Here is a 15,929-nt window from a genome sequence, read left to right on the forward strand (position 1 = left end):
ATTCAAACATCAACGATAGACAAACCTTGTACTAAGGGTTGTTCAGTTCAAGTTACTTGTTAGAAATAATCTGATGGTCCCTTCCTTCATAAAGAGTTTTTCTGATGATTTGGTCAAAATGTCTTTGTACTTGTCTTTGTTTCTTTTCCAGTTGGGTTGCTTTAAGAGAAAAACACTTGAGGATTATCAAGCAGAAGATGCTCTCCTGGCTGACTCAGCAGCTGGGTTCAACCCTCAACCCACCAACGGCACAGGCGGCATGCCAGAGACTGAGGCCAAATCTGAGCAACCTCTTGAGGAAAAGAAGCTTCTTGATGGTGATGAACCAAACAAATTAACCCCTCCCCCAACCAATGGCACAGGCAGTCAGCCAGAGACTGAGGCCTGACCTGAAGCAGTCCTCAACATCAAGGCAATTCTTGATGGTAATGAACAAAAGCCTGACTATCTGCCTGTCCTTTAACTGGACAGGCAGCGAGTTAAACTCAACTAACTAGAAGAGTTAGTCAGTAAGTGTACATGCATGCAGCAGCCTGACTAAGGTCAAAGCTCAATCATTAATAGGATAAAATAGAATATATATTTAATTAAACTAGCATTTAGTGCAAAACATTCATTTATTTGTAGATAGAAAAATATAAGTGTCAACTAGAATTTAAAAAAAACAACAACAGAGAGGACAGCTTGGCGGTCCTTTTCCAGTTGGCCTCCACCTCCACCTCCACCTCCACCTCCATTGGGTCCAGGACTGATCTGACCCTCTTCACCAGTCTGTTCAGTCTCACTCCCCTGTATCCTGTCTGCTCACAGAAGATGAAATCCTTCCAATGTGTGTTAGCTCCATTAGCCATGTTTGTGAAGAGCATGATGCTACTCTGGCCTCTGGTATACCTTCTGGGGCTGTGCTAGCATTGCTTTCTCATCCATCTCATTGGAGACAGATCTTACATTCCTCATAACGCTGGAAGGAAGGACAGGTTGAAGTCGTCTCTTCATAGCTCAAGAAGCAGCACTAGCATGTCATCCTTGCCTCCCTCTCCTCAGCTTGCAGGGAACACCAGTCCCAGCAACGGTTAGCATCGATAAACTACAGGCTGCTAGCAGGTGAATCTTGTGTGTAAACAGACACACAGGAGCAAAGAAAAGAAAAAAAACTGCAAACGCAACCAGTTTGTTGTCAATGGCCAACAAAAGAGACTTAAAAGGAATGACAGGCTCCAAATACAAAGAGAACTGAAAAGATTTTTAAAAAGTTCAAATAAACCCAAAAGAACATCTTACTGTACTATGATAGGTGGCTCAGTGTCCTTTCCAAGCGAAGTTGTGCGCTTGAACTAATTACTGTTCAGCTAAAGAGAAAGCAACACCGTGACAACAATGGCCGGGAGGGATGCAACTGTAGCTCTTCATGTTTTTTGCATACTTTGTGTGTTAATTCAGTTACATGGTGTTTGTGTGTTGTGTTGGAGCACAGCAACCTTATCTATTGTGGTCATCTACTTCCTACTTAGTCTCTGAGGTTAGCCCAAACCTGCTGAATGCAAATGCAGTCAGATAGCAATTATTAATTACCCCATCATCTCGGTGTGTCAGTTGAGCTATGCTAAGTCCATTCTGGGTCTGACTAAACTGTTTACGTGCATTTTGATAGTCCAATCTTGTGCTGACCAAGCTCATAGTCTAATTTCTTAAGTTGCATGCAGATGCACTGAGTGAAGAGTTTGGGTAGGTGGTGTAGTGAAGACCTGACTTGACAGGACAGCTTAGGAAAGATGTTGCAGAGGGGATAGAAAAAATAGAGACGTTTGGACTCAAAGGCAGGTTGAAGCTTTGGTGTTTGTAGGTCGGTTTATTTCCTGCCTGATGCGGCCACGTTCAGTTTATGATGTTTCCATCTCAAGTTTGAAAGGATGGAGAGGTTGGTTAATTCACACATTAGGAAGTGGTTAGGAGTTTCTCTTTGTCTCAGTAGTGTGGCACTGTCAGTTACTGATAAACAGCTCAGTATAGGTTTTCAGTGACTGAAGGTCAGATAGAGTTGTTAGTAGCTGGGAGCAAAGACACAGTAGTAAGTAGGTTGTAGGGATGTGCAGCAGGGTTATGGGGGCTGAGCTTAGTTTAAGGGGGCTAGTGTGGAACAAGGTGAGTCCTAAAGAAAGAAAGGGGCAGATACATCGAAAAGAGGAAGTACAAATGTGTACAAAGAAAGTGGCTCAAGCTCAGCAAGGACAAGTGTTAAATTGGGAGAATGTAGAAAAAAAGAAGTTGTGGGTCATTGAGGACAACCACATTGCTGCAAGTGCTTGGATAGAATTTATGAAAAAAAGACACAACAAAAGAAGCAGTCAGAGGAGTCAGTGGATCTGGATGGGGAGAAATATCACAAGTTGAGGGCCTCTCAGGAGGCAGAGTCCAACAGAGATGAGTTTGGGTCTAGACCAGTTGTTCTAACTGTCTTTTCCATGTCTTCTTTCTTTCTAACTTCATGTTACAGACTCCTCAACTTTTTACTGGGTTTAGGGGTTGGGGTTGGCTAAAGTTAGCAAAGGTAATTTAGAGCCTGGGTGCATTGAAAGTGTCAATACTGATTGGGATGAGACGTTTATCAGGGTGTTCTGCTGATGGATATGAGAGATGGTGAGAGCTAATATGGAGGCCAGAGCTAACAGTTAAGTCTCATTAGCCTAACTTAATGAAACAACAGTGACAGGAGACTTGGTAACATTTGGACTATTGCTGCCAACCTGTCTTCAGGTTTGGTTATATTTAGACTTAGGTAGTTTCTTTACTGAGTGTTCTTCTTAAAACACAAGCTCAAATACCTTTCCTCCTCTGCTCTGCTAATCCAGTTCACACAGCACAGCAGAGGCAGCTTTAGCCAACAGAGCTTTCAATCCAGGCATTTTACTCTTTCCTTAAAGAAGCAACCACGGATGTAGTCAGTTTCATGGCAACCTGTGCCAAAGATAAGGCGTATCACGTAATAACTAGTGGTCAAATTTCCAGCTGGGTTGGAAGTATCATCCAGATGCCATCCAGGACTCAGACTGTCTGCTCTGGATTCTTGTCCATCGTTGGAAAGCTTCAGGACTTCACTGTGTCAGTCAGACTGTTATATTATAGAAAAATGTATAGTTTTTATTGTAATGTACTGTAACTTTTGATCAGATACCCACACTGTGTCATGTTTAAATGTAAGCATTCTTGTGCATAGAGTTCATATTATTCCTGTGTTTTATTTGTTTTTTGTTGTTGTTGTTGTTGTAAATCAAGGTTAAATCATTTGGTTTGTTTTTAAGCGTGCAACATGATCAGTTTAAGAAACTGTAAAAAATCATAATGCTGATTGAACTCTGACACCAGTGTTATCATAAATGAATGATGTGACTTAAGTAAGAGGGGAAAGGTGTAGTAGTCTTTAAACATCTCTATAGAAATAAATGAAGATGGTATCTCAGAAAGAAATGCATTTTATTTTGCTCATGTGCTGTTATTCAAGGGGACAGGATGGGGGGGATAGTGTTTTCTCTTTAAGTGTGGTGTGTAAGACCTCAAGCTAGATGTTAGAGTTTATATATTTTAGACATTGTATAAATTTGTATTATATGTGAAAAAGTTAATGCCAAGGACTCAGTTATAGCACAACACCTTGTTTACTTTTTGGAAGAATCATTTTGCTTGTTGCTTGCTCATGTTATGAAGCCATCAAATTGTAGCAGGAGCTTTTTTAAATATAAACCATTTATTTGTATTCATGGGGTATGCATGTTTTTAAGTGTCATATAGATGAAATGAGGTTGTCATAGTTGTATTTCCTGTTATGTACAAAAATACAGAAGAATAGAGGGAATCAAAAGGAAACAATGAGTTGAGTCATTTCTTACAGCTTCAACTTTCACACTACCACGGCGAAGTGTTATCACTCATGTTAAATAACATTCAATAGATACTGTGGTCCTGATACTTCTGAATCCTTCAAAAGATTCTAATTTAACATTTTAGTAGCACATTAAGTCTTCTAAATACAACTACCTACAAAAGCAAAGCAGCCGTTGTGACAACACTGGAAAAAACTGAGCATTGCAACTGTCTCTTATTTTTAGTAAAAATGTCTTTTAGACTTAATATGGGCCACATTCACCTGAAAAACCCAGAGACTAAATGAAAACTGAATTGCTTGTAAAGAGTAAAAAAATTTCATGTAAGAAAAGGGAAGGTAAGAAATTTTCTTTCTTGTATTAAAAAAATCAATCTTTAATTTTCAAGAAACTTGACAAGCAAAGTTTTTTTGTAGGTGTCATTTGGTCTTTAATAGCAGTTACAGCACAGTTAGCGTCAGGAGGCTATAAAAACTCAAGAAAAGTTCATAATAAGTTTCTGATGTACTGGCTGAAAACCAAGCTGAAATCAGAGGAACTAATTCAGAGACAAGCTGATAATACAAGGAAGGTAGAGTTTGCTTTACATCCTTCCAGACTGCAAAGACTTAATTCAGACTTTAGATTTCGCTTTGTTCTTTTTTAATGATGCAAACTAATCAGAAATGAGGCACTTTAATTTATCTCTGATGGCAAAAAATTGGCAACATATCTAAAATAATTTAACTTTCATGATTATTAAAAAAGAAGTTGAGTCTTTCACATGATAAAATCCAGAGAACAGTCAAACTGTCACCTTAAGGAAACGTTTATCTGATCACTCCTTTGATTTTACACTTAATCTCTCCAAAGTTAGTCCAAAGTGACCATGGTGTCCATGGTGTGGCAGCCATGATTCTCACATACACACTGTTCTTTGTCTAATGTGGGTTTCAGTCTCTACTCAATGTGATGCTGCATCAGTGCTTTAAACAGTGGACTGTACGCAGCAGAGCCCCTCACCGGCAGCTCGGACATGCTGGGACCTCTGATTGTTGACACACCTGCTGCTCCTGAGGAGGTGAATACGGTGCTGCTTCTCTGCAGGTCTCCAGGATCTGAGGAGCAGATTACAAACAATGACAGAGTCGTCATAAACCTGAGGATTCATTTAGCCACACAACAGGAGAGCTGCTGCAACAAGCAAAAAAAACTCACTCTAAAGAAATACACAGTCCTGACTGCTGGTCTGCCCTGCCTTTGAAGGACATGAAGAAAATGATAACATCATCAGCTTTTTTCATAGTTTGACCACTCTGTGCTTCTCCATCTGTCTGACAGAGGTCATGTTGAGCATATTCCTCTTTCCTAACCGACTAAATTTCCACTTGTATCTTTGAAATCCCACGAGTGACCTATGAAAATGTCACTGTTGGTGATTAAATGTTAATTATCTTAGTGAGTCATACATACCACACACTGTCCTGCTACAAGATGTAGAACCCATGAGGGCAAAACTTTTGTATTAATTCTAACGTCCCTTGAGTTATGTAGTACTCCCACCTGTGTGTAATACTAGTCCACAGCAAGGGTCCAGAATCTGAGTGACATGAGACCTGTGTCTACTGTTTTAACAAGAAAAATACACCTTTGAGAATTAATGTTGTGAATCTGTGAGCATTAACTCATAAATATACAGGATTAGAGCTGCCCGGTCCGCTTACTTCTACCTCCGAAATATTAACCGTCTTTGCCCTTCCCTCACGTCTCATAGCACCTCCATTCTTGTTCACAGCCTTGTCCCCTCCCGCCTAGATTTCTGTAATTCACTCCTCTTTGGTCTCCTCCAGAAGTCACTCCATAAACTTTAACTGGTCCAGAATTCAGCTGCCCGCATCATCACCAGAACCCCCTCCCACCATTCCCACCATCACATCACCCCCATCCTGCAGCGGCTCCACTGGTCAAGCATAGGATTGAATTCAAACTCCTCCTGTTAACCTTTAAGGTCATCCACAACCCCTTTTACAGATGATTTGCAAAAGCCACAACCCAAAGGAGGTAGAGTCACAACAGAAGAGCTCAACCTTTAGCATTTTTCCCACAGAATGTTATCCTATTGGACACAGAAAGGTTGTGAAATTAAGACAAACATTGTTTTCTTCTTTTTTTTTTTAGCTTCAGCTATCATAAACATAACTTCATACGGGTCTAATCCAGATTGTTTTTGCTTTTTGTAGGCACATGTTGTCTATGATGACTATTTCTGTTTGGTTTTCATTTTCTTTTTGCAAGTTGGAAATAGAATAGAATAGAATAGAATAGAACAGAGAATACTTTATTTATCCCCGAGGGGAAATTCAGGAAATAAAATATAAATAAAATACAGTATTCAATTTTTCATTTTTTAGCATTTACTATTGATGTGTCATCTTATACTAAGCTTTATGGATCAGTCATGACATAACGTTACCATTAGAGCTATACTCATCTTACATAAAATTTAAAATGTAAATGATGTTTTATTTTCAGAACTTTTCTGTCCCTGTTGGGATAAAAGACTGTTCACATTTTACCATTTGCTTCCGTGTCGTGGCTTTTGCAAATCGTCTGACACCCACCAGCCACCGTAGAATTTAGTTGCAAATGTTAAAAAAGTCTGGTTAGTCTGTTACTTCAGATAACATCAGAAGTTTATCTGGTTTAATGTATTAGTACTGTGCCTGAACTAAAATAAGGTAAGTAAGTATGGAAGTCATGCAAATGCATTTCTTATCCTTCTTAGTGAAAATGAGGAAAAAGTCTGATGTTTGCCGGTTCAATGCCAGTTTTTTTTTCTCTTTGATGCAAACTGATGAGCCGTTTGAGTTGTGCCAGGTGAGACCTGAATAAGATCAATACTAAGCAGAGCCGCCTAGAGCCACTCAGCTCACATGCTCTTCATTATCTGCCCACCTTCTGTTTCTCACTTCTTCTGCCTTCGTTTTCTACTCGTCGGCTCTTGATTCTCAAAAACACGCCTTGTACTGATGTCAGCCTCCTTTTGAATTTCTGGGAAAAAAATGTAAAGATTATCAGTGTGATGTTGATGACTCGTTTAGTGTAGAGTTATGAGACAGAAGTGACCAGCTGGGGAGACTTTACCCTGATCTGGATCCTGCTGCTCCACATCCTGTTTGTAGGGGCCTAAGCGCTGAAACAGTGTCCTCAGAATTGATTTTCCGGCAACTTCTAAAGAAAAAAACAACAGAATGAAAAGGGCATTTAAAATAAAGTTCAAACCAGCTTTAAGATGTGTTTTTCCTCACAGTTTGTGTCATGGCTCCTTACCTTTACAGGATGTGATTTTAGACAGAGAGAGATCAGTGTGGGTTGTAGTTTCAGTGATAACACGAGGAGCTGAGCCCTCACAGGGAGAAGCAGAGACAGGACTACAGGATCGATCAGTTATCTCATCTGTGCACTCAGAATCAGGAGAGAAAAGAGCAGATGTTGGCACAGGACAGACTCCTTTGACTCCGAGAGGGGTCTGAACATCAGCCTTCTCCGGTCTTTGAGTCTGTAAATTTCCTGCTCTTTGTTCGGAGTCTGAAAAACGAGGTGCTGCTTCAACTCTCCGGATTGGCTTTTGTGAAGCAGAGAGAGTCCTTGAATGATCTCCTTGAGGCTGCAGACTTGAGAGAGGAGCTGCAAAAAGGCTGACGAAGGACCTGGCAGGAGGTTTGTCAGGTTGAACAGCAGTTTTAAGAGAATTCGCTCTAAATCCTTCTGGAGCAGGACATGATGATTGCTTTGAGCCTTGAGGACAAAGGGACGTCTGTAAAGCATCTTTGCGCTGCAGAGAGTCAGTGAGTGGTTTTGCAAAGAGGCTGTGGAAAGACGTCTTCAGTTTACATCCACCTGCTAAGTGACCATCTGCCTTTTTACTGCTGCAGTCAGTTGCAGTGTCTTTGGGTTGTTTCAATGTGGGAAAACTGGCAAAGTCTGCAGGATCACTGGACTTCATTGGGATGGAGATGGGCGCAGTAGGAACAGTATTTTTACCTTTAAACTTTGAGGAATCTGATGATGGAGTGAAGGGTTTGATAGGAGCGCGGAAGGCAGGCGCCATGACAGAGAGATGTGGCTTTGGCGCAGAGGGAGAAGATGTCTGACTAGAGGAATTTGAGGAAACAGTTTTGTGTTTGTGAGCTCCAAAGTGATCAACACCTTCACCATTGGAGTCAACAGAGTGTTTAATATCCATGTGCAGATTTCTACTTTCTCCGATGTCTGACTCCTGAGTATCTGACTGCTCAGACCTGACTTCAGGCTTCGGGGATTCCTGCATATTCCCAACTTGCCTCCTGAGTCCCCCTGAAGGCAGAGTCAGATCAGAGCAGCTGTTTGACGTCAGGTTGGATGGTGTTTGCAGGGATGGAAGACTCTGGAACAATTTCTGGAATCTGTTTCCTTCAGCTGAATAAAAACTCTTTTCATTTTGTGTTTCTGAGCTTGAATGAGAGATTCCCTTAGAGCCGGCTTTATGGGAACAGGATACAGTTTGTGAAGTCGGAGGTGGAGGTGTTTCCACTGATTTAAACGACTTCAGAACAGCCTCAACAGAGTATGGAGCGTGGTTTTTGTTCGAGGTCGAGGCTGGGGGACTATCAGAGGAACGGAGAGGAGCAGGGTCTTGACCTTTTGGAGCTATGGAGAAACTCAGGAGAGGTTTGGATAGTTGAGGTCCCAGCACCGCTTCCACTGAGTAACAAACTGGCTCCTTCTGGTTGAGGTTTTCTGACGGAGCGCTGTGAGGCTGGGCAGCATGTGGCGTTACAGCTTCCTCTGAGTTTTCAGTCACTTCTTCTATTTGAGGTGACGGAGCTTTTTCTTCAGCTTTTATCTCAACACTTTGATAAAAGTTTGGCCTGAAAAATACAAATAAAAGATGAGGGTCAATCCAAACAAGGAGGAACTCTAGCTGACAGGGCTGTAAATTCAACAGATGTCTTTAAAGACTCCACCATTGGCAGATTATTTCAGTCTTTAAAAGCTATTTTTGTCTCTTCAGGTGAATTTCTTCAATTTCAGTGTTTGTAGTGTAGGTTAAAAAATTTGATGTTAATACCTTAGTGGTTGAAAAACTACATCAGAGGTTTTCGTGGCCTCTGTGTTTTCTGACTGCTCTGAGTTCACGGGCTGCTCTGACGACTCTTGCGCCGCTTTCTTTGAAAGTTCAATGAGCTCATTTTCCCGCTGTAGTGCCTGCAAGAGTCAGAAAGGACATTTGTTTATTTCCAGCTCACAGGAGTGCATATGAAACATTTTAATAACAGTTTCAGATCAGGGCTGATAACAAACCCACCTCATCCAGCAGTTTGTTTGTCAGCTCATTGAGCGGCTCGTGGGAGAACCTGCAGCTTTCTCCTTGGTTACACTTTCCTTTTCTGTGGAAGAACTTACAAGGGAAGGACTGTGAAGCTGAGTAAAGGAAACTTTGGATATTAAAAAAACCTAGGAACACATCAATAGACATCTTTAATCGCTGTTTAAGAAAACTTCTGATTCTGGTTGAAGCTGGTATTTGAAGTTCAAATACTTCCAGCTGATACTTCTCCTCCTTTGCAGTGTTTATCTCTTGGGTTACCACATCCCCCAGAGTAACAAATGTTCACTGGTTTCAACTACACATAAACCTCACTCTTGCTTACTTCAGCAGTGGACGCTCTGAAACTCCACAGAATTCTGTGTCATCTGCCCACTTCAAAGGGACTGGAAATTGAGGAAATTACATCATGAAGCAGTTTTGTAAAATGCTAAGATTAGAAATATTTGAGAGAAGTCTGTAAAGGTTCTGTGAGGACTATCTGGAAAACCTTGTGTTTTTCCAAGATCAAGACTCCATTTCCCATGAACACCAGCACCCACTGTCATTCGTTTTGAAGAGAAGGAATGAAGGTCAGATCTTCTTTTTGACATTTTTTTTTGTTCAAGACAACTTTTTCCAGGATGTAAAGCAACAAGGTAATTTAATTTTTTGTAGTTACATAGAACTATTGTGTGAAACGTGACAACAATCAAACTTTGTAAACTCAGTTTGTAGTTTAGTGTCCAGAAGGTAAGCAGACTATCTGTTTAGTGTTCCCAAAGCCAAGTGCTCTGAGCGACGTTGCACTGGATATTTGAATTGTCTGTCATTATGACAGAGAATGGCATAAAAATTCTGTCATAATGAAAGAAATGATTCCTCAATTTGAAAAACTGATTATGAGAGCTTTTAGTTATGAATTATATTTTAGTATGTAGTCACAAATGTGACTCAAATACAGCTTGTAGTATTAATTATGCAGGGCAATTACAGTATATTGCTAATTGGGTAGAAATAGAAAACAATAGACAAATGATAGAAAATATGAATAATAATGCCAACCCTATTGTCCAGCGCTTTGTAAAGCAAAAAAAAAAAAAAACCTACTCAGGACACACTTTTTTGTTTTGGATTAACCTAAAAAAACTCAGAACTGCTCACACGACAGGTGTCAAGTCTGGTTTCTCCTGGATTACATGTAATTAAAGTGGATGTGTATTTTGGCGTAATAGAGATCAAGAAATGAGAGAGCAGCAGAGAAGCTCACCATCAGATTACTAGTCTTTCCCTCAGACAGCCGACTTCTTGCGCCTGTTTTGATTTAGTGGACGCTGAAGCCCTGTTCTGCTGCTTCACTACCACACTGGACAGGAAGTCCAGTGGTATGTGATTAATAAATGGTTGTGTGCGACAATGAAAGTGATGGACTGGATCGCTCTCGGGTTTTCTAATCTGTTAAAATGACGGCAACCTTTAGATTTTCTGTCATAGCTCAAAAAATTCCATCAAAGATGGAGAATAATCTGTTAACGCGACCTCTGGCTCCAAGTAATGTGTAACGTTAGTGAATCTTGGTTATGTCCTACCAGAGCTCATCTACCAACTCCAACCTCACCAAGCAGAGCTAACATAACCTCACTCTTCATTTTATTGATAGACTCTCAAGTTTGAAAAGACCACTGCAGAATAACTGCTGACTGTGGGTTGGAATAAACATTATCACAAACAGTTTAACCCGTGTTTTAGCTTGTGCTCTATCACTCTCTTGTTAAGCTTTTTTGCTTCAATGTCCTTTTGCTTTTTGACAGTCGAGCTACAGTGTCAATAATTACAACAAAATAAACCACAGAAATACTTTTCAGCAGAGGAAAAACACAGATCTTGCTCCTCACTGCTAAACTTTGATGGCTGACATGTTGCTGTCAAAGGGACTTTAACGCTCTGTAAATCAATCCAGTACTGGACTGAAGAATTGAGCTATATCTGTTGTTGCTCTTCACACAGGCTGTTTTTCCTGCATAAACACCCTGCTGTGACATAATTGGACAAAACTACTTTTGTAAACGAAGGTTCTCATTGTTTAAAGGGCAACTCCGTTTTTTTGACACCTGGACCTTATTTATAGGTGTGTGCATGCTCATATACTCACTCTGACAAACATTGTGCAGCTCGGAGTCCTTCAGAAGTTATTTAGATCCAACCGATTTTAGCTCCACTTAGCAGGGGCCACGGCAAGGGAGCTTCAGCGTGTAACATAATCTCTGCAGAATCGCTCATTTCGGCTATATTTTTTCATCCATCGCTATCTATCGTTATCACAAACACACTCCTCTTCTGTTGCCATAGGCGAACACTGTCCACAAGCGCACCACCAGTTCGCGTTGAGTCGTGGACATGCTCCTGTTTGTTGTTCTCGAGCCAGCTCTTCGTCTCTGTCCCTCTGCATCCTTCTTTCATGGAGCTCCTGGTCCGTGTACTCAGGCTCAAACCGGTAAGGACAACCATCAAACGTTTGTTTACCAGGTCAGCTCTGGGTCAGCTGACCCACCTGAAGACAGTAGACGAGCTGACTTTCTGATAACATTGGTGATGGATGAAAAAATATAGCCGAAATGAGCGATTTTGCAGAGATTATGTTCCGCGCTGAAGCTCCCTTGCCATGGCCCCCGCTAAGTGCAGCTAAAATCGGTTGGATCTAAATAACTTCTGAAGGACTCCGAGCTGCACAATGTTTGTCTGAGTGAGTATATGAACATGCACACACCTATAACTAAGGTCCAGGTTTCAAAAAACTGGAGTTGCCCTTTAAGTCCTCATACAGATTCTTCACAGTCTGTCAATGCAGAGCTGAAACTTGGCATTAAACTGTTAGTAGAAAAATACATCTGCAGACAGAGATAAGTCGATATCAGGAAGTTATTTACATTATTATTTTCTTAGCCAAAGGATATTGTGCATGTAGGGGCAGCTCTCTCCTTTTATGCAGGCTCCTTGGATGTAAAATTTGCAAGATTCTTTCACAAGATCGTTGTGGCCCTCAACATGTTCCAGTTGGCACTCATCACCCTACATACAGGAGAGAAATACAAGGACAGCGCCGTTTAACTTCTTTCTTAATCTACAACACACTTTAAATCATCACTGATGTTTTCACATCATTTTAAAATAATATACAGCATTTTACACATGATAAACACAACACACCTTGATGCACTTTCCCCACAGGAAGTGTCTACAAAGTAAGCGGTCGCCCACAGAGATGGCGTTCTGGTCCTTAAACTCCTGTGTCATGAATCTCGTGCGTTTCTCTTTTGAGTCCTAAGAGGAAGAGAAAACAACAAAAAAGACTCACAAACATTTTTATTAACCTAATTTTTAGTTATAGAAGCGGTGTGTCTCTCTAAGGAATACTTGTTGGTAAAATTTTGTGCAGATTTCAAATTTAGGAAAAATTTGTTGTGAAATCAAATATTTTTGGCCAAATTGCTGTATTTTAATGAAAAACAGTTTAAAAAAATCAGAGAGCAAATCAGGAAATGAACAAAGAATAATATTCAACCTGACAGACAAAGCTAATTCTCGTGCTTACCTCATTTCTATTCTTCCTGTCCTCTCCACCTGTTCTCCGAGGCCTCCCACCTCCTCCTCCATATGCACGTCTCCTTCCATCCCTCTGTTGATGTCTCTGCGGCTCCCATTTCTTTTTCTGCTCTCGTTTCTGGTTTACGTTCTGCTCATTTTTAGTTTTGGTACAATGACCTTTGCGAGACACGTTGTCACAGTCAGTTTTATGGATGTGTCTGTGTAAAACTTTGTTGCTGAAACCAGCATCAGCGTATTCACAAAAAGAGCTCTGGGAGTGTTTGGCTTGGTGCTTGTCATCCCTGAAGGACGTGGCACGATTAGTTCTGGTTGTCTGGGTTTGGACGCGTGGTTTCTGTAGAAAGATAACGTGCATGTAAATCAATTTCAGTAAAAGGATTTTTTAAAATCCTCTGGCAAACACAAGTCTATGGTATTCATGTTAGCAGAGTTTGGACTTTACTGCAACAGAAAAACTCAGATGAAAAAAAGCATGTGATGTTTTGTTTTGTTTTGGTTTATTACTAAAATCTCCTTCAGCCAGACACTGATTCAACTTCAGGATCAGTTTCAGAGCTCTTGCTAGCAGAGCTGCCAGAATGAATTAAACTGAGATATTCTGAAAGATATCACAACAACAACATCAACATCAACAACAACAACACCCTGGCAACGGGAGCAGAGGTAGTGAGAGCATCATCTTGCCAAAGTCAACAAAAAAATAAGAAAATAAGCTATAGTGATGTTAGCAGCAAAGAAAATATTAGTGCTGCTATCTACTTTTTTTATGTTCAAAAGTGTGTCAGCTACAAAGTCGTGCCACAAAGAGCTTGATAAGAATCTGATACAATGAGTGCATGATGGGAAATGGAGTCCCAAGTCCATTTTTAAAGTAAGTTTGAAGAAATATCTAAATTTAAATCAACAAAAGCTTCTAAAAATGAACTTTTTTGTCTCATTGTGATTATGTCATTGTCAGGAACCAATACGTAGAACTGAACTGCACATACATAAGCGATTCCACATGTATTGGAAATTTGATTCTGGTTCAAAACGGGATGTATTCCTGATTCCCAGCCCTGGTAAATCTGTGGCTGTGGTATCGATGGTACTGGAATCTCTTCAAGACTTCTGCATTGTTGTTATGTTGGGCTGCTACAACTTATTTTTGATCTTTTTATTCGCTCTGCAACAAGCTGAAAAGTTTGGCCTGGTTACAGCACAGAGAGAAATTCAGGGACAGAGGAAATCAGCCACTCCCTTAAAACCCGGCTAAATAGCAGAGTTTCTTGCTTGTATTTAGCAGAGATTCGATGCACTCTGTCCTATTCATGACCCTACAGATCTGGGACCCTTCATTGAACATAAAAAAGAAAAAAAACCCTGACTCACTGTGCTTTTATATTACACTGTGTGGAACCCCAATATTGTTTTAAAATAGGCCTCGTTGATTATGTACATCCTGACTTCTTCTTCCTGGAATCAGTATTATGGACTGTACTTTGACCTTCAATCCAGTCTTGGACTTTACTGTACTTACTGTCCTGTCAGTACCTATAAATACTGTTTATATGTTTTCTTTGGATGGCATGGGCTCTGGCTTTACCTTGTTTAGTTTTCAGTAGTTATAAGAGGTTAAAAACGAGATTTTACGTCACGTTTAACGATGATTGACAGCTGCTGTTCTTGTGTATTTTTTTCAGGGATTGTAAAATACGTCAGGAGGTAGAGTCAAGAAGTGATTAGACTCTTGAAAGAAAAAAACAAACTATTATTTTGTCACCCGGCGCCGCTCAGATTCTCCCAGAATCCCTCACAGTCTCTACTGCGCAGACTCTGGCTGCACAACTGCTACAACGGCTGCGCCTGTGAAAGAGGAATTTTGGCTTCAAAACCGTATAATGATAAATGGCTGAGCCACACTGTCCACTCTACATACAGTCAATGGTAACAACCTACTGCATATGAATGTTCACTGATCAGCCATAACATTATAACTGCCTGTGTTTTACTGTTTACGTCTGCAGCCCAGGACAATAAACTGTGACTCCAAGTGCATCCTGACACCTTTGCATAGACCCAGCATGAACTTCTAGCTCTTTTGTTGGAGCAGACAGACAGGCCAGGTTTCACTCCTCACACAGGTAAGTGAGCCTTGTCACAAGCCAACTGGTTTTCTTTCCTTGAACCCCTTTTGGAGGGGACTGACTTCTGCAGACCAGACCAGGACACCCCACAGGAGTAGCAGTTTAAAGCAGCTCAGACCCAGTCATCCAAGCAGATTGATCCTTATCACAATTCACATGCTCATACGTCCCTATTTTTGCCTGCTTCCAACAAGTAAACTTTGAGGATAAAATTCTTGCAGCCCAACATGATCAGTCCACTTACAGGTTACAGTTTTAAGAGATAATCAATGTTCTGCATCTTCTCCTATCAAAAGTCATACTGTTTAGAGGCAGGTAGATGGGAGGGATGTGCGATGAAGGATTTCACCTGAGACATAATAATAATATAACAACTGATAAAAACTTTGACTCACCTTTTCATAAGAGCCTGTGTGTTTTCCATTGTTTTTCCTCTTCCTGTTTTTCCTACCCCCGTCTCCTGGTCTGCTGCCATTTTCAGTCTCTTTCCTATAAATATTAAAAAAACATAAATATTTGTAGATGAGAAGCACACATATGATTATTCACGTAAAGGTAAGTCGTTATCTGTGGTCAGATACCTGTCTGTAAAGGCTGGTTGAACAGGGCTCTTTATGTTTTCTCCGAAAACAGGCAGTCTCGTGAACAGGTTTGTGAAAGCCATCTCTAAAAGTATTTTCAGTTACTTTTCTTTTGCTTCTTGTAGAAAGAAAATAACTGTCCGGGACGTCAGCACACCGTCAGAAAGTGTTTTCTCAGACCAACACGTCCAACTAAACCTGGACATTGAGGATGCTGCCACATTCAAAAACGTTACGTGGTCATAGTTCTGGCGTTGCTCACGCAGAGCTCAATGGTATATCTTATAAATGTTTCTTTGTGGCTTAGTCCTGCAGTAGTTTTGTCATGTCATCTAAATCACATGGCTCTGTTTATGCCGCTCAATCGTTCACTTCTTCTTCCGGGTTTGAATCTGACGTCACGACGTCTTCC

General features: G+C 40.7%; 2 protein-coding genes across 2 annotated transcripts in view; one reads left to right on the forward strand and one right to left on the reverse strand.

Annotated features, from left to right (window-relative positions):
- Positions 1–3,841, forward strand: part of LOC141804002 (integrin alpha-L) — a 32,837-nt gene extending 28,996 nt beyond the window's left edge. The window contains exon 31 of the mRNA XM_074688182.1: positions 152–3,841. Within this exon, the coding sequence (XP_074544283.1) occupies positions 152–388 (237 nt within the window). The 3' untranslated portion in view covers positions 389–3,841. The remainder of the gene's footprint in view (positions 1–151) is intronic.
- On the reverse strand, positions 3,791–15,929 carry LOC141804006 (uncharacterized). Its single transcript, XM_074688196.1, has 11 exons — positions 15,518–15,929; positions 15,332–15,425; positions 12,797–13,144; positions 12,412–12,525; positions 12,158–12,273; positions 9,205–9,313; positions 8,968–9,104; positions 7,188–8,767; positions 7,002–7,088; positions 6,813–6,908; positions 3,791–4,975 (listed from the first exon to the last, which is right to left on the reverse strand). The coding sequence occupies exons 1-10, from the start codon at positions 15,598–15,600 to the stop codon at positions 6,823–6,825; spliced, it is 2,754 nt and encodes a 917-aa protein (XP_074544297.1). The 5' UTR covers positions 15,601–15,929; the 3' UTR covers positions 3,791–4,975; positions 6,813–6,822.

This window comes from Halichoeres trimaculatus, unplaced genomic scaffold, assembly GCF_033239565.1.
Source record: "Halichoeres trimaculatus isolate MK-OKI-2021-1 unplaced genomic scaffold, fHalTri1.1 fHalTri1_scaffold_2, whole genome shotgun sequence".
NCBI classification, from domain to species: Eukaryota; Metazoa; Chordata; class Actinopteri; order Labriformes; family Labridae; genus Halichoeres; species Halichoeres trimaculatus.